The sequence below is a fragment of the Ambystoma mexicanum genome, chromosome 4q, assembly GCF_040938575.1.
Source record: "Ambystoma mexicanum isolate Mex_15411 chromosome 4q, UKY_AmexF1_1, whole genome shotgun sequence".
NCBI classification, from domain to species: Eukaryota; Metazoa; Chordata; class Amphibia; order Caudata; family Ambystomatidae; genus Ambystoma; species Ambystoma mexicanum.
In genome coordinates this window covers 597,550,061-597,572,513 of record NC_090928.1, presented here as the reverse complement: position 1 = coordinate 597,572,513, position 22,453 = coordinate 597,550,061, and the positions used below count along the sequence as shown (strand labels likewise).

General features: G+C 48.1%; 1 protein-coding gene across 2 annotated transcripts in view; it reads right to left on the bottom strand.

Moving 5' to 3' along the window:
* Window positions 1-22,453, bottom strand: part of C1D (C1D nuclear receptor corepressor) — a 292,815-nt gene that overhangs the window by 85,223 nt on the left and 185,139 nt on the right. For both annotated transcript variants that reach the window (XM_069608151.1, XM_069608152.1), the window contains exons 4-5: window positions 19,310-19,376; window positions 19,160-19,215 (exon numbers count right to left, since the gene is read on the bottom strand). In XM_069608151.1, coding sequence (XP_069464252.1) covers window positions 19,160-19,215; window positions 19,310-19,376 — 123 coding nt within the window. The remainder of the gene's footprint in view (window positions 1-19,159; window positions 19,216-19,309; window positions 19,377-22,453) is intronic.

Sequence of the window (22,453 nt, the reverse complement as noted above, 5' to 3'; positions counted from 1 at the left end):
GTGTCTTTTAAGTAAGGTCCCGTGGGCTAGAGTGCGTCCAGCGGTCTCAGCAGACAGAGTTCTTCAATATGTTATGGGTAACCTGTCTGCCCTCAGCCACGACCGCCAGCAGACGTGATCGGGTGGGCTCTGGGACATCTTGAAGGCCATCCTGGACTAGGCCCCATTGGATATCACTGTAACTTGCCAGGAGAGTGGTACTGTTTGTGATCCTAAGAATAGGCCGCAGAGGTGGTGACCCCTTTACCCAGGGCATAAATCTTTACAGTTTGTCGGGAGAGGCTTCCATAGAGGATAGTGGAACCCCCGCCCTTTTCCGAATGGTAGTAACCACCAAGAAGTCTGGTGTAGCATGACCCCATATGTAGAGTGGGTCGGATGGTGATGGCCGGAATAATTTTTCAACCCAGGGGTTAACCGCCCGTGTGAGAGACAGCGACAACAAGGAAGGGGCCAGGCGCCTCTTTATAGAGTTCAGTAAGGGGATGGCTTGACTAGTCTGAGGCTTCTCCTTGAGGATATCCTCAACAAAGTCTGTGCCTGGAGCTGCCTCATGTGCTGCACTCTTGAAATGATTGGCTGCTCTTTTTAAAATGCCATTGAACAACATCTGGTAAATCCCTTTGTGGAGGCGAAGAAGGGGGATCTAGACAAATTATGTCAGGGTCAGGGTTCTATCTATCCATCTACATTCTTGTATTGCGTCACTAACCCGTAGGCCTCAGGGCGCACACAGAAGGAAAAGGAAAGGCACACAACAGAAAACAATGTCAGACAGGAAGAACAAAAACCAGATAGCCTTGGAAAACCCAAACCTCACAGAGACCGGCAGACCTTGTGTTGGTGATAGCCAAGGGCCGGGATTCCCCCGACTGATCTTGATCCCAGTCTGGGTCCTGATCAGCTGTGTCTTGTGCGAATGGATTAATATTCTCATAGGTATCCTCCTGTGTTGGTTCCTCTGGGACCTCCAAGATATCCTCCTGGTGTCCCTGTGCAGAGATGGGGAATTTCTGCATTTGAAAGGAATGGGGCAGGAGTCCTCTTGCCTAGGTCTTTTGGGTGTAATGTACCAGTCAGAAAAGTCAATGAACTGGGCCATTTTGTCCATATATATTGTTCAAATCTCTCCCTAGTCCATAGGGAAGAGGCAGAAGGGTCTGGAGGTGGAAAAGGGTGACCAGAATTTCCTTATAAGGCCTGAGAGAGAGGCTGGGGGGACCTTCAGAATACTACTCTCAACGAGAGACGGTGCCCTTGTGCTCTGTGACTGCCGAAATGATAGCCGCAAGGCATTTGTGGATTTTCGGCGGTTGAAGGAAGGTCTTGACATGCCAGACGGTGCAGTCGCGGTCGATGACTCCGAGGCCTTAGAACAGTGTGTCGACGAAGGTATGTTTTTAGGGCGAACGGCCGTTCCAGAGGGATGCCCAGTCGCATGCCTTGAAGGCGGTTGCGTGGAGGGTGGCGAACTGCCATTGAAATATGCGCCAGCACTGTTGGCGCTGCGACGACTCCGTCGAAGAGGCCTTAGGGGTTGTGTGTTTTTGTATTCGTGGTTAGATGTCTTTGGCAGTAGGAAACCCACGAGGCAGTCAAGAATATTAGTCGGGAGACTAGACGACCATAAGTCGTGGGGACAAAGTTAGCAATATAAAACTCTTGCAAGCTCGCATGGGCGACCACTAGGTTGGTGGAAAAATCATTGGAGTCTCAGCCAGTGTTTTAGTGTCCCTGGGTCTGTGGGAAAAGCAGAATGCAGATGTGTTTAACTATTCCAGATAACACAAAAGAATATTACAAGGACGGTGTACTTGTGAATGGTCAGGAACCCCCTGCCATTAGAGACACTGGGGCCAGCATTACAGTGGTGGATGAAACCTTTTTTAAACCGGAGGATGTTGCTAAGGCACCCAAAGGCCCCACTAAGCTTGCTTGAGGCCCTGTCCAGATGGTTCCAATACTACCAGCGCTCATTCAGTGCAACACTGACTGTAAGAATACCTGTCAGTGTACAAAATGAGGTGCCTGGGAGAGTCCTGTTGGCGAAGGACTTAAAAGCTCTAGGAGTTGTATCAGGCACCCCCCAGGCCTCCCAGTAAAAGCAGGAGCAGACTTGACTGGCCAGAGAGCAAACTTTAAATGACTCTCAATGGGAAGTTACAGAAGTACCTATAACTCCCAGTCCACAGGAAGAACACCCTTCCGAGTCCAGGACAAGGACAGACATACGGGAAACCCAAGGTCTCAGGAAAAAATAAAAAGGCATGGCAACTGTACATAGGACAAGAACATCCAGGAGGACAGTCCAAGGTCACACCAGCTGAGGCTGAGTGGGAAGACCAACCAGAGGATGGTGAACCAGCTACTGATGAAACAGGGCTGGAAGAAGCCCTTCCCCCCCCGTTGGAGGTCTGGATCCTAAAGAACATCCTGAGCTGCAGACTTGCAGAAGGTGGCCCCTGTAGGGCAGACTTTAGCAGATGTCAAAGAGTTTCCTACTCTTGAAGGACTTCGCCAACAGGATGGATGGGCATGAGCCAGGGAAGCACAGGCTGTACTGGGAGGATGGCCTCCTTTACAGTGAGTCTATTGTGTCTACCCCAGGGGACGACAGAAGACTTGTAGTGCCTCAGGAGGTGAGACCCCAGTTTCTACAGTTAGCCTATGAGAGTCCTTTAGCTGGTCACCTAAGTTTTAAGAAAACCAAGTAAAGGATCTCCCTCTATTCTACTGGCCCAAGATGGGGTCTGATGTAGATAATTCTGTAGAAGCTGTCACACTTGTCAGACTTCTGACAAGAGTGGAGCCAAGAACGTGGCACCCTTGGTGCCTCTCCTAGTGGCGAGTTCCTTTTGAAAGGGTAGGGATTGACGTTGTTGGTCCATTAGACCCTCCCACATCTTCAGGCAACTGATATATATTGGTTGTGGTAGACCATGCTACCAGGTATCCTGAAGCCACAACCTAGGAGGACTGTTACTGCTCAGGCAGTAGCTAAGGCGCTCCTTGGTATTTTTACCAGGGTAGGCTTTCCTAAGGAGGTTATCTCAGACAGGGGGACCAATTTTACGTTTATCGACGAAATTTTTGGGATATGGCAAGACACAAGAGAATCACTCAAATGTCTTCTGTTTATCAACGGCTTAGATCAACAAATCCAATTTACTCTAGAAATAGGTGACCCCGGAATACACTACTTGGACGTTAAAGTGAATGTACATAACCAACAGATCACTACCGCTTTATATGTCAAACCAACAGACAGAAATAACCTATTACACCGTATGAGCTTCCACCCACAAAAGACTTTACGTAACCTACCGTATGGCTAAATGCTATGGCTAAAAAGGATCATAAGTGATCAAGAAGAATTTGAAAAAGAACTAAGAAAGCTCCATAAGAAATTACAAGATCGGGGATACCCGGAATATCTAAAGGCAGCATATTGCAAGGTAGCTATCAAATCCAGAGCAAGCACCACAACACCCAAAGCTAAATCAGAAGCACCAACGATAGTGTATGTATCCAAATTTTCAACAGAGTTTGCAGATAAAAAGGTGTATTAACAAACATTGGCCCATCCTAACAAATGACAACATGACCAAACACCTATTTGCTACTAAACCGGTGTTCGCATACCAAAGGACAAGCAATTTGAGAGACCTACTAGTGGACACCAGAGACGAGAACCAGAGAATCCCAAAACACAAGACGACTGGAACATACCCATGTCTCAACTGCAGTAATTGCAATGTAATCAAAAGAAGTTGTACTACATCCATACACAGGTGAAATCATCAAATTAAGATGTTTCGCGTAATGCAACACAGAAAACCGTATATACTGCATACGTTGCCCATGCAGTAGTTATCACTTGGGGGAAACCAACCGGAAACTAAGAATACGGATGAATGAGCATAAATATTGCATAAGAAACAGGAACATTAACTCATCCGTAGCCAAGCAATTCAATGAGAAAAATCACAACGTGGCACAACTCAAGTTCCAGACCTTAGGGATTATCGAGAACCTCAAACCACAAACGGACATGAAGAAAAGACAACAGAGAGAGGCCTACTGGATCGATCGGACACACTAGTAGCTCGAGGAATGAACAAAGAGTGGGACCTCAACTGCTTATGATCATAACCCAGCAACATGGACAAAGCAGTATAACACTGCTTTGAATGTCTAACCACACACTAAGCTCTATCCAGCATACACCAGCTAAGATGAGATAGAACACTTCAGTGAGGCACACAGTAACTACCATAACCGCACTATAGCCTGCACAGTCGACAGACATCATCCATCGGAAGATATCCTATGGTAGTTAAGCCATACCAGATATATCTTGCTCACCACAACAGTTTATGCCAACTACTCTGATACGAATAAGTACACCACAATAAACCAAATCTGATCCCAATATTATATGATTGCAGACATCTGACCATTTTGAAACATCACCATTTCTCTTCACCAGCTTGATGGCAGGGCACATACACAGTGGCCCCTAGCACATTTGATCAACCTTTAGAAAGGATGACACACCCGCTCAGTTTGTCCTATAACTCGGACAGTCATGTGTCTGTTATAGTACACATTTAATATTCAGACCACATGTGGCAGCCTCTGATGGCTCAGATGCATGTTAACTGTCATTTTTGCATAATAACATGCTTTACAGCATGTTAGGAAGCATCCTATATGGCACAAACAGATCATTTAGATTGACTCTCCATGGCTCTTCGGTTCCAGCAGCGACGGCAGTGGAAATTCAACCAGCTGCGAGAGGTTGTCCAGGTGGCTTACTTTGGAGTCGATTGGTCCCATCAACTCAAGGGGAGAAGTCGTCCTTGCAGGCCTTCTCCAGTTGAGGTGAATTCGGAGCTTCAGCACAGCAGCAGGGCTTCACCGGGCAAACCAACAGTCCAAGAGTTGCAGCAGGTGTCTCTTTCAAGTTCTTCTTCGTATTCCTTCGTCCAGTGGTCGACTGCCTCACCTTTTATGCAGGTTTCTCCCATTCATTCCAGCCTAGCTGTCAAGTCACCCAGCAGGGTGGCTGTCCTTGCCGGTCAGCCAGCCGGCCGGACAATCACCTAGGAGCGTATTCCTGTCTCCTAGGAGACTAAGCACAGAGAGTTTCGGGCACCTCCCTTGCTTCCTGCCCCCGCCAGACATCCTGGAGCCAGAGGCGGGCTTCACTCGTGAATCGTGCCAAAGAAAACGAACAAAGGGACCAAACCTGGTTTGGCGCACAGAGTAAATCTCAAGAAGGGCCTTTCCACAAAGAAATGGTAAAAAAAGAAGACCAGGCCATTTTGACAAAAATGGCACCCTTGAGTGCTTTACTGCAGCTGCGAACGCAGCCCGTGGTAAAAGCACACCAAAGTAGTTAAAAGTAAACCACTGCCACCAGCCATTCATCGAGGAAAGGGTAAAATAAAAATGTTACATGAGAAGCTAGACAAAGGGGATACTAAGTAACCCCTCCACTACCCTATTGTAAGATAGTGTGTGCTGGGTCTAGAAAGTTCCAAATGCAAGTAAAATCAATTTCCTTCACTGCTCTTGGAAACAGTTTATCCAAGAGAAGGTATTTAAACCTTTGGGAAATCTGAAAGACTTCCGAAGGTGCTGTGTGACAATGTAAAAGAATGTGCCTATGGAGTTTGTCAGACTCCACAACCAAAATAAACAGTTAAAATCATAGCAAAAATACAAGAGTGGGAAAAAGGGTCTCGCTCTCTCCAGGTAAAAAATGAAAGTCTTCAAAATCCAGCAAAGTTGCTGGGGGTCTCTAAGGTAGAGAGGAATTAACACATTTCTGAGAATTCTCCCCAACAGATCAACAAACCACCGGGATAGCTTACTAAGTCTTACCTCCAAGTGGGACTTTAGGAAAACTCCCCTAACATGTGCATGCTGTGTCTTTAATGTAAAGTAAGTGGTGTTGTATAAGGTCTTTCAACCGCTAATGTGCATGGCTCTGACAAAGGAGAGGGGCACTGGGGTCATTAATGGGACAGTTGAAGAGGCAGACACGAAACTTGCGTTGTTGATAGGTGCAGGTCACAAGTTACAACTTCCTGTGCACCAATTTGCATGCTATGGGTTTGGCAGAGAAGCTTGGGAGTACATTAAGCACCGGGAAGAGCCTGAGAAGAGACTACAGAGCTTTGGGTGTAGGTAGCCGATTGTGTGAGAAGAGTGATAGACTAGTTTAGTCGTGGTTTGGTTAGTGTTAATGTGCGAATGGCTAGGCCTGTAATGCAGTTCATAAAAGGAAACATGTTACAGAAAAGTACATCGTTACTATAAACATTACTGGAAGTTTTGGGGGAATACTGCAACGTATACTAAAATTCAGAAGATATATATACACACAATACAATTGGAGAGGAAGGCTAGGAATCCAATGTTAACACATTACCATAAAGGCCAGTGTGGTTAGGTGGATGAGGCAGATGCGTCAAGCTCATAGAGCCAGAGTTTAGTTTTGTTCTTAAAGGAGTGGACGGAGGGTTCCATTCTGAGTGAAGTGGGTATGGTGTGCCATAGTTTGGCCAGGAGGACTGGGAAACTAGATCCCCCGGCTGTCTGAAGCTTGTAGCTGGGTATAGTCAGTGTGTGTACATGGGCTGACCTCAAGAGTCTGATTGCTGTGTGCCGCCTTAAGCGATTGGTCAGGTATGCAGGTGCCAAATTGTTCTGGGCCTTGTAAGTTAGAGCAAGGGTTTTGAGCGATATACGATGGGCAACAGGAAGCCAATGTAGATTGCGTCTTGTGTCAGAGATGTGCAATCTCCTCAGGAAGTTCAGGGACGCCCTGATGGCATTATTCAGAGTAACTTGTAACTTATCAATGTTTAATTGGCTAGTCCCTAAATATAGGGCGTTACAGTGATCAATTTTTGACATGAGAGTTCTAGCGAGTATAATACAGTTGTCGGTCATCAGGAAGAGTCTGCAGGCAGTGATAAGTTTGCAGATGTAGGCCGAAGCCGAAACAGCATTCCTTTGACTGGTAAGAGATAGTGTAGAGTCTAGGTAAATGCCAAGTGTTTTTGTAATGTTGGACACTTTGATAATGTCCCCGACAATAGTAAATTATTTTTAGGCAGGGTCTAGTTTAGTGAGTTTGATGTGAGAGCCGAGGGCAAGTAGCTCAGTTTTTTCATCATTAAGGCAGAGCCCATGATGTGCCATCCAAGCCTGGATGGCTGTGTAGACTTTATGGAGTGCTTTTGAGTCAATTACATAGTCGCCTGTGATGGGGATGAGTATCTGGGTGTCGTCAGCATAGTTAGTGTAGGAGACACCCAGATAGTCAAGTATGTCAAAGAGCGGTTTAGTAAAGACATTGTACAGTGTGGGAGATACACAAGATCCTTGTGAGACCCCACACGGGACAGGTGCTGGTTCAGCAGAGGCAGATGGTGAAAAAACCCTCATGATTCTGTTAGCCAAGAAGGAGCTGATCCAAGATGTGGCAGCATTTAAGAAATGGGCAGCTATTTTGAGGTGGCGACAGAGAATTTGATGATCTACCAAATCAAAAGCTGCTGAAAGATCAAGAAGGCGTGCCAACTTGCCCTTGTCTTTTAGATTCACAATTTATGTTTTTGAGTCAATCACGGTGGTCTCTGTCCCATGTCTGTGTCGGAAACCTGATTGCCTAAGGCCCAGTAGTTTGTTTCGAGGTAGTCCTGGATTTGTAGGTAAGCTGCCCGATCCAGAATAATTTTTAGTAAGTAAGGCAAAGTAGTAATAGGCCTATAATTGGATGGGTTACTCGGGTCAAGGGTGGGTTTTTTGATTAACGAGATGACCCAAGCATCCTTTAGGTTGTCTGGGACAATACCAGATTTAAATGAGGCATTTATGAAGGTGGTGATAAAAGGCGCAAGATCATGCGCAGCCTTCTTGATAGGAGCAGGGCATGAATCACCTTGGCAGTTTGAGGGTTTGAGCTTCTTAATATTTTGAACTGCCCAAATAGAGAGAGGTGCGAAACTGAACGGTTTGAAGGTGTGTTTAGGAGTGGGGAGGTTGCAAAATGGGGAGTTAAGTGCAGAGTCAGAGAGATTGCTTCCTTTAGTGTTAATTTTGGCTTGAAGCGTAGACATTTTATCTAAAAGTGCCTTTTGGATGTTGGTACACCAAGCAATGTCAGGGGTACATGTATCCAGAGGGGCTACAGGAGACTAATTCCTTGAGGATCTTAAAGAGTTCCTTTGTGTTTGATTGTGCTAGCAATATAAGTTTATTGTAAACTTCTTTTTTGGCTGCCAGTAAGGCTTCTTTGCAAGTAGAGGAGACACTGGTTATGTTATTTTGGTTAACTAGTGACAGTATACTTTTCCAATGTGCCTCAGCCTTTTTTTCTTTGCTAAGGTCTCTGAGATGTGGGGTAAACCAGGTATTGAAGTGGAGGCGAGGTTTTCGTTTGCGCAGTTTTGGCGGTGCAATGGTGTTGAGGGCTTTTAGCATGGCATGATTATAAGTATCCACTAGAACTGTGGGGTCGGAGCAGGTGGTTGATGCAGTATTAAGCAGAGGGAGGACAAGCGGTAGAAGTTTCTCTGTCGTGATATCCTTATTACAAGTGTGGATGGATGAGGTTGGGTTTGGATGTTTGGGGGTTGGAGTTAATAGAGAAGATTATTTTGTGATGAGACCAAAAGCAAGGGGTAACTGAGATCAGGTTGAAAGAACAGTTCAGGTCAGCGACCCAGTCAAGGGTGCGTCCTTTATTGTGGGTAGGCTCTTTGATGTGTTGGGTGAGGCCAAAGTCAGTTAGCGTGCTTGCTAGGTCAAGGGCTAGTATCGTTCACATCTAGATTGAAATCGCCAAGTAGAAGGATTTGAGTTAGGCTTAGTATTGGTGGCAAGGATGCATGAGATGTCCTCAGTGAACGTGGAAATGGGACCTGGGGGCCTATAGATTAAGGTACACTGTAGCAGTTTGCTTGGGAGAGATGGGTAGTTTAATGGAAAGTAGTTCCGCGGATGGGATCCAGAGGTTGGGGACAGTTCTAAATTCAAGTGAACTCTTGAAGATAAAGGCTAATCCTCCACCCTTGGTTTGATTTGTATCCCTATCGCACCATTTGGAGTAGTTGTCAGGGATCACCAGGGACAAAGCGGGGCCAGCTGCCGCATGCAACCATGTTCCCGTGATAGCAAGGAAGTCTAGATTTTACGATCTCTAAGGCATGAGCGGGGAGGGATCGAGCATTGATGAGCACGGCATTGACCTTGATGTCCTTGGCATTGGTGATGCTGGTAGCCAGAAGGGCTGGGGCATTTTTGTTGGAGGCCAGCGCAGTGGCTGGGTTGCTGTTAGGTGCTGGTGATTTGATACATCGAATTATACACATATTAACATCAATTATACACAGAGAGAGTGAGTAGCACAATCGTTATAGCAGGAAGCATACGATGTGGGAGAGGCACCCAGCAATGAGCCTAATTAGATAGGGATTTGGCTAGCTGGCATCACAAAAATAAATGTGATAGCAGAGAGTGCAATTAAACACGAACAACGCAAGTGGGATCAACTGTACAAATATTTAAACAGGCTAAGTGCGCATGAAGGGAACGCGATAATAACAGATGACAAATATGTGAGCTCATCATAAACGGGTTAGAAAGGCATGGCAAGGTAGTAGAGTGATGGAACAAGATACTTACCTGTAACTGTTCTCCAGCATGGGTCTGGCATGGATTCACATGCTCATGAATATTCCCCATCGTCAGGCTGGGAATCCTCGGTACAGAAAAAAATCAGTATCAGTTTTGTTTCTGATCTGTCTTTCCTAGTAGTAACCAATCACTGATCTCTGGGTCATACTGCCCCCAGCCAATGACTGCCCTATCCCTAAACCCCTCCCCTGGCAATCATCCTCAGATTTGGTAGCACGTAAAGTGGCGGTATGACCAAGTGAAGAGCCGCAGGGGGGGGGGGGAGGGTTCGCATGTGAATCCATGCCAGACCCATGCTGGAGAACAACAGTTACAGGTAAGTAACTTGTTCCTTCTCCAGCATGGGGTCTGGCATGGATTCACATGCTCATGAATATAAGAATACATAGTAGTATACACATGCGCAACCACGGGAGGTGGCAACAGGCTCAACATTAAGCAAGACAGTAACTCAACATTAAGCATCTCTTACCTCCTCACCAGGCTCACCTTAAGCGAACAGGTTGCACAGCACCCCTTGGCCGACCCTGGAGTCCCGATAAACGCAGTAGAATCTTGTGAAAGTTTGCGTCGACCTCCACGTAGCAGCCCTGCAGATGTCCAGCAGGGGCACACCAGACAGGAACGCCGTAGTAGCAGCGATCGCTCTGGTCGAATGGGCGCTCGGACAGCCAGGCAACAGTCGGTTTGCCAACCGATGACAGTGCATGATACAGCCGGAGAGCCATCTAGAAATGGAAGCCTTCGAGAGAGCCTTCCCCTGGTTCACAGGTCCAAAGTTCACAAAAAGCTGTGGCGTCTTCCGAAAACTCTTCGTGCGGTCCACGTAGAACTTCAGCGCTCTAGCCACATCCAGCGAGTGCAAAGCCCTCTCAGCCGGCGACGGGAAGAACACAGGTAACACCAAGGGCTTGTTTAGATGGAAGTCCGACGGCACCTTGGGCATGAAGGAGGGTGCATCCTCAGCACCACCCTTGTGTCGTGAAAAGTCAAGTACGGAGGCTTGCAGGATAGGGCCTGGATCTCTCCCACCCGTCGTGCGGAGGTGATGGCCACAAGAAACGCTGTTTTCCACGACAGGAATTTCAACGGCGCCGAATGCAGAGGCTCGAATGGTGGCCCCATGAGCCTGGTCAGCACCACATAGAGCTCCCATGCTGGGGCTGGAGCCCTCACCAGCGGGAACGATCTGCACAGTCCCTTCATAAATTCCTTCACCAGGCGATGAGACCACAAGGACGCCCATCCCGTGGTTCTGGTGTATCAGGAGATATGGAGATGGAGGCGTGAACTAGTCCAGCCTTGGCCAGCGACAGTAGGTACGGCAGTACTTGAGGGGCCCTAATCCGCAGAGGGTTAAATCTTCTGTGCACGGCACCAGACAGAGAACCTCTTCCACGTATGTCCGTAGCACTTGAGAGTTGAGGACGCCCTGGCCTTTGCAAGAACCTCCCTGCAGTCAGCCGGGATATCGTACCCTCCAAACTCTAGCGCTGCAGGAGCCAGGCCTGCAAGTTCAGCGACTCCGGATCGTGATGAAGGATGGCGCCTCCTTCCCTGGCGAGGAGATCTGCGTCCGTCGGCAGTTTGAACGGTGGGGACGCTGCCAAGTCCAGAAGGTCCGGGAACCAGATCTGCCTCGGCCACGCCGAGCATCATCCTGCACCGGGACCTCTTGAGCTGGTGGATGTAGAACATTGTGGTGGTGGTGTTGGTGAAGATCCTCACCACATTGCCCTTGAGGGACGGAAGAAAGGACCCGAGGACCCAAAACACTGCACGGAGCTCCAGGATGTTGATATGGAGCGCCTTCTCCTCCGGGAGCCAAAGGCCTCTTGCGTGAAGATCTCCGGTGTGCGCTCCCCACCCTTCCAGGGAGGCATCCGTAGTCACTGTGTCTTGGTGGACTGGGGTCTGAAATCCGTACCCGCCGTCAGGTGCGCGCGGGTGCCCCACCACCGGATTGCTCGTCGGAAACTCTCGTCGAGGTGAATCCTGTCCTCGAAGCTGCCCGTCGCTTGGATCCAGCGGGCGTCGAATTCCTGCAGCGGACGCATCCGAAGCCTGCACAGTCGAACGAGATATATGCACGAGGACATCATGCCGAGGAGTGATTTGATGGACCACATTCTCTGGCCACGTCCGTGACCAGCAGCCGCTGCACCTTGCCCAGGATGGCCGCCGTCCTTTCCTCCGACGGCGAGGCCAGACGCGCCACTGCGTCGAGCTTCGCTCCCAGAAACAGTGCTTTTTCGAGGGGACCAGGTGGGATTTTGGGCAATTGATGGAAAACCCCAGGTCCGTGAGCAGCTGAACGGTCCTCGCTGTGTGTTCCACGGCGAGCTCCCTTGCCCTTGCTCGGATGAGCCAATCGTCCAGGTAGGGGTAAACGTGAATCCCCTGCAGACGCAGCCGCACTGCCACCGGTGCCAGGCACTTGGTAAACACCCTGGGCGCCGACCTCAAACTGAACGGGAGGGCCTTGAACTGGTAGTGGCGTCCCTGGACCACGAACCTGAGGAACTTTCGGTGTCCTTTTCGAACCTGAGGAACTTTCGGTGTCCTTTTCGAATGGGGCTGTGGAAGTACGCATCCTACAAATCAAACGACGACAGGAAGTCGCCATCTTCCATCTGACCCAGCACGTGCTGGAGGGAGACCATCCGGAACTTTTGTGCTTTGATGTACTTGTTCAGTCGTCACAGGTCCAGGATGGGGCGCCAACCTCCTGTCTTCTTTACGAGGAAGTACCTTGAGTAAACTCCAGAGCCCCGAAGCCTCTTTGGGACGAGCTCGATGGAAGTAAGGCGATGCTCAAAGGTGCCAACAGTAAATGAGGGATGTGATTTTCCTTCCTGGCCACGGGCGGAATGTGAGGGCACTTCCTTAGGAACTTGAGGGAGTGCCCCTGGGCCACGGCGTCCAGCACCCAACGGTCGGTGGAGATGGACTCCCACACGCTGACTAACTTCGCCAGCCGGCCTCCCACCGGGGTGCTTCGGTGGGGGCCCGACGCAACGGTCGGTTCAATCCTGCTTGCCGACCGTTGCGTCGGGCCCCCACCAAAGCACCCCGGTGGGAGGCCGGCTGGCGAAGTTAGTCAGCGTGTGGGACTTACCAGTAGGAAAGCCAAAGTGAGATGGGGAGAACATAAGTCGAACATAAGGAACTGTTCCACCAAGTCCCCAGTAGCACAACATTTTTGTGCAGAAAGGCACACCATTGCTCAAATGAAATTTGTTATTCTTGAATTAGTGAAGCTCCCCAGAAGAGGGGGCAATCTTATGAAACTGTTACAACAGAGGGAGATTTTTTGGATAGAAAAATTGGACACTATGTATCCTCGTGGTATGAGCATTGATTGGGACCTGAATTGTTTTTTGTGAAGTCTTCCCTAGGTACTCATTTATGTGACAATACAATCCTGTTATAACACAATAGAATGTGGTTGAAACTCTGATAATGCGCAATATGGTGAGGTATTTAATGGATACCATTGTGGTGTATGTATGAATATAGAATCATCTGGTTAGCTGCTCATACACATTTGTATTTTTGCCCAAGCTATGGAGAACGTGGTTAGGAGTGTTTGATTTGAGATGTAAATAAGCAATACTTTACATATTTCTATATTGAATAGTGGGGTAATACACAACCACAATTGGTAATTCTGATTTTGAATTATTTAGATAGGTGATCCCCTTCTAAATTCCTCTATTCAAATACTTGCTTGAGTACTAAAAACATTACGCGTAATCTCGGACCTTATTTATCTAACATTGTGTTAGACCATTCTAATATGGCGCCCATATTCGAATAACTATAGAAACAACAGAAGGACATTTGTCCAACACGAAGTTAGACCACTCTAAGATGGAGCCCATATTAGAACAATGATAGAAATAATAGAAGGATACACGAGGGACGCTTAGTCTGGTTGTAATCTCTTCGCGTTCACCGAGACGGCAGCAGACAGCCGACAGCGAAGACGTTCGGGAGGGAACCCTTGCTCCGGAAGTATAATTCTGAGGTACAGAGACGCTTTTTCGCGCTATATATTATTGAATTGACAACTTGAAGGTAAAAACAGAGTTGTTTTAATATGATACTCTGTTTGGCCATTATTCACAGTGATCTCTCGATAAACACATCTACGAGTTCAGCCATTCTAGCAAGCAGTTTCGTATTAGGAACTGGAAAATTGGGGGCACGCTGACGAGTAGTCAGGTAGGCTGCCTCTCCAGAAACAAAAAAATAAAAATATTTTCTTTTCTTCTTGCATTGAATCACGTGAGTTACCCCACATAACATACCATATACATTACAGGTCCGCCATCTAGAATACGATTGTACCAACTGTGAACTCATTGTGCATCTACCACAGCTGCGAACAGATTGATTGACACATTTTTAGGTAAGCACCAGTCCGGCCCTTGATTATTATACATTGTTTCAACATGTGTGGCTACAGGGGGACACAGCGCTATGTTATGGCGCTTGCTCCCCCTGAGCCACACCCCATATATCACTGTGATTTGACATTGATATATTTATATTTTACAGGGATTACGTAATTAATCAGCATGTAGACATTTGGACCCCACTCCTGGTCCATCACTAAGGTTAGTGCCCATTTGACTCCCTAGTCATCTAATATTATTTGAACATTTAACAACTACTATATTGATCGAATTCTTTTTCTAATATTAATTGCAGATAGGAAGTACGGCACCCAATATTTACAACCTGAAGAAGGGCCTTATATGCCCAAAACACGTAGTTGAGAAGAGGGGACAAAAGTCATATCAACACTGACTAATTTATGTCAACTCCAATGTTGGGACTTATGTTGTGAAATTTTATTATGAAATTGTTTTGCTTCAGGAACATTGAAGTTCAACACACATGTAAATCAAATAATGTGTTAGAAGTGTTTGTATCTTTGTTTATCTGACGCAATCAGTGCAATGAATCTAAGTTGTGAATGTTAATACAATTTATACTGATGGTTTGTTGACATAAATGGAGAAATTGTATAATCCACATTTTGTTATCTGAATTATTGGACACATTTAAGTAGCATTATAGGACACTGCATGTTCCTATTAAGTTATTGCAACTTTTGTTGCCTCATTGCTGTGCCCCAGTTTATTCACCGTGTTACTGCAGTGAATCTTCCTAGTACTCATTATTTTTAGTAAAGGTAGCACTTTACTCTCTGGGAGCACCTAAAGCATTATGAAAAAGTGATTCAGCAGTTTACAAAATGGTTTAAAGGTTCAAATGTAATCATATATTTAGGTGTGCATCCCTATTCTTTATTCGCCTGGCCGCCTTGACCTCCCTGGCGACGACGGCAGGAACCGCCCGACTTGCCTCAGCCCCTGTAGGCTACTTGCGACGAGGAGCGGGCCGCTTGACGATAGGTAGAGGCGCCGCCGGATCCCTTGGAGGCTCCTTGCTTGCCTCCGCAGCTCCGAAAGGACGGCCGTCGCTGCTGGAGAACTCCCAGGGCCCGGGCAGTCTCCGTGTCCATTTTGATGGCTTGGAGAGATTCATCCACTGCCTTCCCAAACAGGTTGTTCCCGTCGAAGGTCATGTCCAAAACCTTGGCTTGAACGTCCTGGCGGAAATCCGTCGCCTTGAGCCAACCTCATCGTCTAAGGCAAACTCTTTTGCCCAACTGGTGGAAACCCGTGTCGGTAATGTCCGTTGCCACCATTATGTCGTGGTCCGACGCCACTTCACCTTCCTGTAAGATCTCTAGGGCCTCAGCCCTCTTGTCGTCCGGCAGGAAGTCCAACAGGGGGGCGATCTTGTACCACAACTCCCTGTCGTAGCGAGCCACAATCGCCAAGGCGTTGGGCGCCTTAATCGTCGTCGCTGCAGACGAGATGACCTGTTCCATCGTGTCCAGCTTCTTTCCCTCGCCGTCCGGCGGGGAAGTTGATGTTGAGGCCGATTCCCACCCTCCCGCTTTCTTCTTGGCCGCCGCTGACACGACCGAATCCGGGGTCGGCTGTGCCCTCAGGCACAAGGGGGCCGCATCGGGGACCCGGTACTTCTTCTTGTACCAGTCTCTCTTAGCAGGCGTCGTGGACGGGTTCTTGACAAGGGAAAGTCCCTCGTCCCAGATGTCATCCAGCAGAGGCACGGAGAGGACCGTCTTCCTCTTGGCCTTGCGTCGTTGGTAAAGGAACCCCTCCTTTTCTTCGGGGCAGAGCTGAAAAAGCTTGGATGCCCTGGCGATCATTGCGTGAAAGGATCCAATCTCGTCGGGTGGGGAGGCACGAGGAGGGGAAGACGGAAGGTCCGTCCCGTCGTCACTGCCGTTGTCGTCCTCCGTACCCGTCGTGGCCATGTCCGTACCCGTGTCATCCCCGGGGACTGTAGACGGGGGTGAAGGCCGAACAGGCCGTGAGGGCTGAAAAGGCGGTGGAGGATGTGTCCTTCTCTTCTTATGTGGTGGGCTTCCCGACGGGCCTGCTCCGCCTCGTCCGTCGGGCTTGGCTCCGGCTCCTCCGGCGGGGGCATTGGCAATCTCGTCCTTATCTCCGTGCATAGGGATTGTATCGCCATCAAAATGGCCGCCGAGTTGTCCTGTGGCACCGGTTGCGACGGGCGCAACGTTTGATCTGGAAGCTCGTTGTCGCCGCCGTCGCTCTCGTCGGGATCTCCTCAGACGGGCAGGGCCTCCTTCGTGCCCTTGTCGTGGCTCCCCAAGACTTCGATCAGCTCCTCAGAGGCTGTGTCCGTATCCACGATGGCCACCCCCCCCCCCTCTTTTTCCGCCGGGGACTTCACAGGGGTCTTGACTGGCTTGAAAGAGGATTCCCTCCGTGGTGGTAGGGAAACTCTGGGCCCCGAGGTCACCTCCACTGGTGTAGCCTCCACAGGCTCTGCCAGGGCCGCTGCGACTTCCTCGATAGAGGCCTTAGCCGGGTGAATCAAGGCCTTCACCACCTTCGGTGCGATTGCGGCCTTCCCCTTGGGGGAGGGGGTTGCTGCCTTGTTCCCCCTCAGCCGGATCCTTCGAGATCGACCGGGGCCTCTCCAGAAGCTTCGCCGGGTTCTCGAACTTCCTCTTACCCGAGCCAGAGCGTTTGCTCGTGGTCGATGGCCCCGGGGAGGATGCACCCTGCCTGGCAACCGAAGAGCCCGACCGTTCGGTGCTCGCGGTGCTTAGCCTTTTGTTGAGCCCCCGTCGCCGGGGCGCCCTCACAGGACTTAGAAGACCGCTCAGACTTCTTCTCACACAACAGGCTTTTTCCTTCCAGCCAGTTGGAGAGGCGAAGATTACGATCCTTCATGGTCCGTTCCAACATGTTCCTGCAAAACGCACAGTCCTTTTCCACGTGCGTTTTGTCCTCATGAAGACAGTAGAGGCATTTCGAATGCTCGTCCTCCTTGAACACATTCGGTAGTTGGCATCCAGGGCAGACCCTGAACAGCTTTCCGGGCGTCGAGCTTCCTTTCTCCTGGGCCATGTCCGGAGTGGGCCTCAGAAACTTCTGGAATCCTCCAAAAGCGCAACTCGACGAAATCTTCACCCTTGAGGGGCGTAGAAGAATCTGAAACGGGTCCCCGTTGATCGGATGTAGAAACGGTGGAGCGTGAGGCTCTATATAACCGAAAAATGAGAAATTCTCTTTGAAAAAGCGCGAAAACGCAGCAAAAGCTCGAGAGCTATAGCACGAGGACTCCCAACACTTGAACGTGCGGTAAAAATCTGAGGATGGCTGCCAGGGGAGGGGCTTAGGGAGAGGGCAGTCATTGGCTTGGGCAGTATGACCCAGAGATCAGTGATTGGTTACTACTAGGACAGACAGATCAGAAATGAAACCGATACCGATTTTTTCTGTACCGAGGATTCCCAGCCTGACGACGGGGAATATTCATGAGCATGTGAATCCATGCCAGACCCCATGCTGGAGAAATACATGTACCATGGATGCAGGAATTTTACTAGGCATAACATGGATACAAACAAAGTAGGTCAGAGGGGCAGTGGTTCATGTTATACTGGAATCAAGAACATAGATAATGAGCGCAAATGTTACAAACAAGCCTCAGGGGCGGTTAAGGGCCTCAAGGAGACAACGCAAATACTGAAATGCCATGACATTAACCTCAAGATAGTAATGGGATATATGCAGGAAACATATAGTCAGACTATCATGTTGTCATAGTGTCAGAGGAGTCTCGCATGATAGGGTGGGTTGCAACTACTAGCAGGGCGAGCGTAGGATTTGGCTGATGCTGCTCGAGCGCCTCACCTCGGGGAGCTCTCGCGATTGAAAATGGTTAAAGTACCTTATGTGTGGTCCTCAGTTGAAGATGAACATCCGTCATGCAGTGTTTCTGGCTGATGGCTGGGAAGGCTTGGACAGAAAAGTAGCCTTCTTGCGGGCCTTCGTGCGGAAGGCCGGTTTACGCCTGCCGGCTTGTGATTGGCCCAGATGAATGCTCTGGCAGCCAATGGGGAGAGCCAGCAGCCTGGGTGGGCCCAGACAAGGGAGGCCGAGTGCCTAAGAAAAGCAGGCGACCATCTTAGAAGGGCGCCCACGAGATCCACAAATAAGGGATCAGCGAACAAAATGGAATGAACGCTGTATAGCGTGAATCAGAGGCAAGAGATGGTATTACTCAGAAAAGAGGAAACCGTGCGCGTTCACCTGCGCTTTTAGGGGGTGAAGTTAGGCGATTTTCCGAAGTGGTAGAATAAGCCCACGGGCCTACCTCGGTGTAGGAGGAAGCTCCAGCTTCACTCCCAGGTGTTGCACTGCTCCTGCAGTGTTGAAGGGGCTCCTGCTGTGTGGTGATGAAGTGAATAGAGCACAGGCTGGGATAGGGGAGTAGACCTCATAAGGAAAAACAATCTGTTCCTCTGCACTCTTACCCTAGGCCATTTGCAGACATATCCCATCTCTCTAGCTCACAATGACATATGGCTATGTCATTGTATGCCATGAGGACCAACACAGGCATCTGGCAGTTAAGGGAAAGGGGCAGTCTGGAAACTCCAGACATTACTGTGAACTGCCTGCTAAGAGTTATTGGGGATGGGCAGAGATTTCTGGTCAGAGGTCTGCTTGACATTTCTACAAAGGAATTCAATTAACCAGAAAAACAGGCTGCTTACAGACGCCAACACAGCATTGCAGCAGGCAAAGGTATCTAATGATGTTGTCAAAACCTAGAGAACCATGTGTTCGCTTTGGTATCGGAGTTAAATTGCTACAAAGGACACCTCTGACCTTTTAAAAAGCCCCTCCAGATCCATTAACTAAATAGTATGCTAATTTAAGCATACAAAAGTACGAACACCCCATAAAGTAGTAGTCCAACTCAGAGAAAGTAAATTCATGGAAGCAGTCTTTAGTCAGTCTTCACGAGAATTTGTATAAACAAGTATTTGCATGAAAAATACATTTGTTTAGCTTACCAATTCCTGTTTAACTGGATGTTCTTTAGGATTAACTCCCTGTGTGACCAGGTATACTGTAGAAATGTAACAACAGTTTGTTAAAAATGTATCTGTATACCTTCTCCCTCCATCCCAAAGCAACCCTATACAAGCGTCCCACATTCTTACTCCAGAATAGTGAATTCAGCGAATATGCCGACACCAAATCCAGCTTGGCTTGCTCAATCGGATCCAGCTTAAAAGAAAAGGGAAAGATATTAAGACATGTTATTTTAGTAATCTCTGCAGCCAGATCAAGGCATACTTCTTGATCTACTTTTCATCTTCAAGAAGTTGCCATGTCTTAAATTCTGTCATCTCCATGCAGTGTCTAGTAAAAATGTTTTTGTGAAGCAAACTAAACACAACAAAAAGCCAACTCACATCAACACCCATCCATCACAGCACAAGTGCCTGAATGTGGAGAAGACACATCAGTAACTGACAGGAGTCAGAGGAGGTAGGGAGAGGGTTGGAAAGAAACATTCTTATAGAAACAACCAAACCATTTTAATATTATAACCTTCATTTTTAAGCCTGGCTTCACAAAGTCAAATTAAGTAGAAATCCATTACTGAAAGCTCAGCAAAGTTTGTTACAATGTTTTCATCAAATTGCACGTATGCCCCAAGCTTCAGTTTCTAACTGAGGGTAATCAGTGTACCTGGGTCAAGCTACCATAACCGGTATTGAGTGAAAACTTTTGTTATCCAGTGAAAAATAAGACCAATTTATAAAGACTGCAGAGAGCGGTCTTTCTAAATATAACGGTCATGCCCCTGTCACATACGAATACGCACAGGGGCTGACCGGCGCGGCCGTGACGAGCACAGGAAGACGGAAGTTGGATGGGAGGTAAGTGTGTGACTGCGTGTCTGTCTTAGTGGGGAGGGGGCTGGGGAGAAGGTGGGTTTGGGTACATTTATGTGTGGGGGTAGCATAGGGACAGAGATGGGGAGAGGGTGCAGAATTAATGGATGATTTCAGGGGTAATCCCCTCGATTTCAGAGGTGAGGGGCATTGGGGAGGGGGGCATTATTTGGCTGAAGTATTTTTTTTTGAGTGTACCCTTTCATATTCGAAAATATCACATACAACCACCATAACCATACATTCCTCGCATGAGCGGTCCTTTTAAAAAAATCACAATAGGATTCTTAATGACCCAGAAAGGTTACATGACCATTTTGTTTGAAAAAACTATTGATACGATCATCTAAACTGCAAAATCTTACTCCAAAACTGTCAAAGAAAGTTGGGGCTAGCTGTATTTCCCAGGTTTTACCAAAGCATGCACGATCTCTGAAGCAGTGTATGGAAAAATATTTGACTTTGGATGTTGGACATATGATCTAGAGAGTAGTTTGTGAATGAATGCTACATGATTAATGCTAGAGGTTGTGCATAGGGAGCATAAGTGATGCTAAACAGCAGGAGTTGTAAAATGTCGGTGTACTGACTGGTGGTAGAGAACCTGTTGCTAATGGTAGCAAGATGTCACAGAAAACCAGAGGAGCCCTGAAGTCAAGATGGATGTTGCTGTAATGCAGATGTTTGCAACCTGTGGCTTTCCAGATGTTATGAACTATGACTCCCATGATTTCTCACCATTGTCTATGCTGCAGAGGGCCGATGGGAGTTGTAGTCCAAAACATCTGGCAGGCAAAAGGTTGCAGATCCAGCATTAATGGATGTGTACCGGCTGAGTTTTAGACATTTCATGAAGGAAAGCAGGGCTTTTGATTCATACTTGGCAACAAGACTATGCTGAGCAGCACGGGTTCAATACCCAGTCCTGCGCTTAGAGGCTTGTGTCCGGCATGAAACGTGATGAAAAAAGGGGTTCTTATATGTTGATGCCAAAGAGAGGTCTTGACTTGAGTGGTAGACAATGAATTTACTAATTATTGCCATAGCTTTGCTTGCCATGGAGTTGCAGGGGAGGTGCCATAGGCTACAGATTTTTCAGAAGGTGTTTGGTAGCTTACCTTTAGCACAATGGTGGGCATAAGGGCACAGTATGCATGCATGCATACATACATACATACTTGGGAGGGAGGGGCTTTTCACCCCAAATAATAGTTATGTCATTGGGATGTATACCTCACTTTGCCTTCATTTGCATGGTTTCTTGGTACTTGGACGAACCTGAAAAAGAAGGGGAGTGGGTTGATTAATGGGGATAGGAAAGATAGCTTTGCTGTTGTAGCAGGGTTGGTTATTAGGTGGTCCGTATACAAATCCCTCGAGGTATCGGTGACATGATTCAGTGCCTGTGATGCGAGAATGCATGGGACAGGTCTGTAGTATATACACATGGTTTGGAAAGGTTTAGTACTCCGATGCATGAAGTATGTTGGAGGTTGAAACATGTCTGGGGATGCTTGTGGTCTCGTGCAGAAGGGATGTGACCTAGCAGTTCAGGCTGGACTAACCCCGTTTGGGGGTGGTACCAAGCCTGATTTCCACATGGTCTTTCCCTTTTGTAATGGCTTGGCAGATGAAGAACGATGGTTTGGAGGGTTGCCCAGAGCAATGCCAGAGGTTAAGATTTATTTGAAACCTTCCAGCCATCACCTCTTTTGTTTTGCTATTGAAGTCTGTTGGAGAGCGCTACTTAAATTTCCATGCAAGAGTGGCTTAGTTGATGTGTCCGTCATGTGTAGAATGAGAGGATTAGAGTGGGGAGATCAGCAGAGACCCAAAAGGCCTCTGAAGCCACCACCTATCCCAATTGTTTGCGCCTGTGTGCAGGAGGCAGGAAGATGAATAAGAAAGGCGAGTAAAGGTCCTGAGATACTCTGAAGTAGTCTGTGAGCCGCTTGCATCATCTCATCCTTAATTTCAAAGGGAACGGAGGGGAAAACGGAGGAAGCGGCAGCACTGGTTGCCAACACAGTAATGAGGAGGAACTGCTCCAGGACAATAACAGTATGGATTACAGGATCACATCACAGTGGGCAGTGTTGCCTTGGGACACATTAGCTGATAGTGAGTGATAGGACAATGATACTCTCAGGAGCAGATTACATTGGGACACCGGAGACAGATGGCAGCAGGCAAAGGTACCATGGGACAATTGATGTCAATAGTGTGGTGTCCGCCTAGGAAACTCCCAGTGGGTGGGGCTAGACTGGTACCCCTCTTCATTGGACCTTAGTTGTGAGATTGCCGGATGGCTTGTTGACCGGTCCAGTTTCTGCAAGTATGCTGCCATAATCGCAGTCCAGAGAACGGAAAAAGCAGTGCAGTGCATGGTCCCTTGATAGGTTT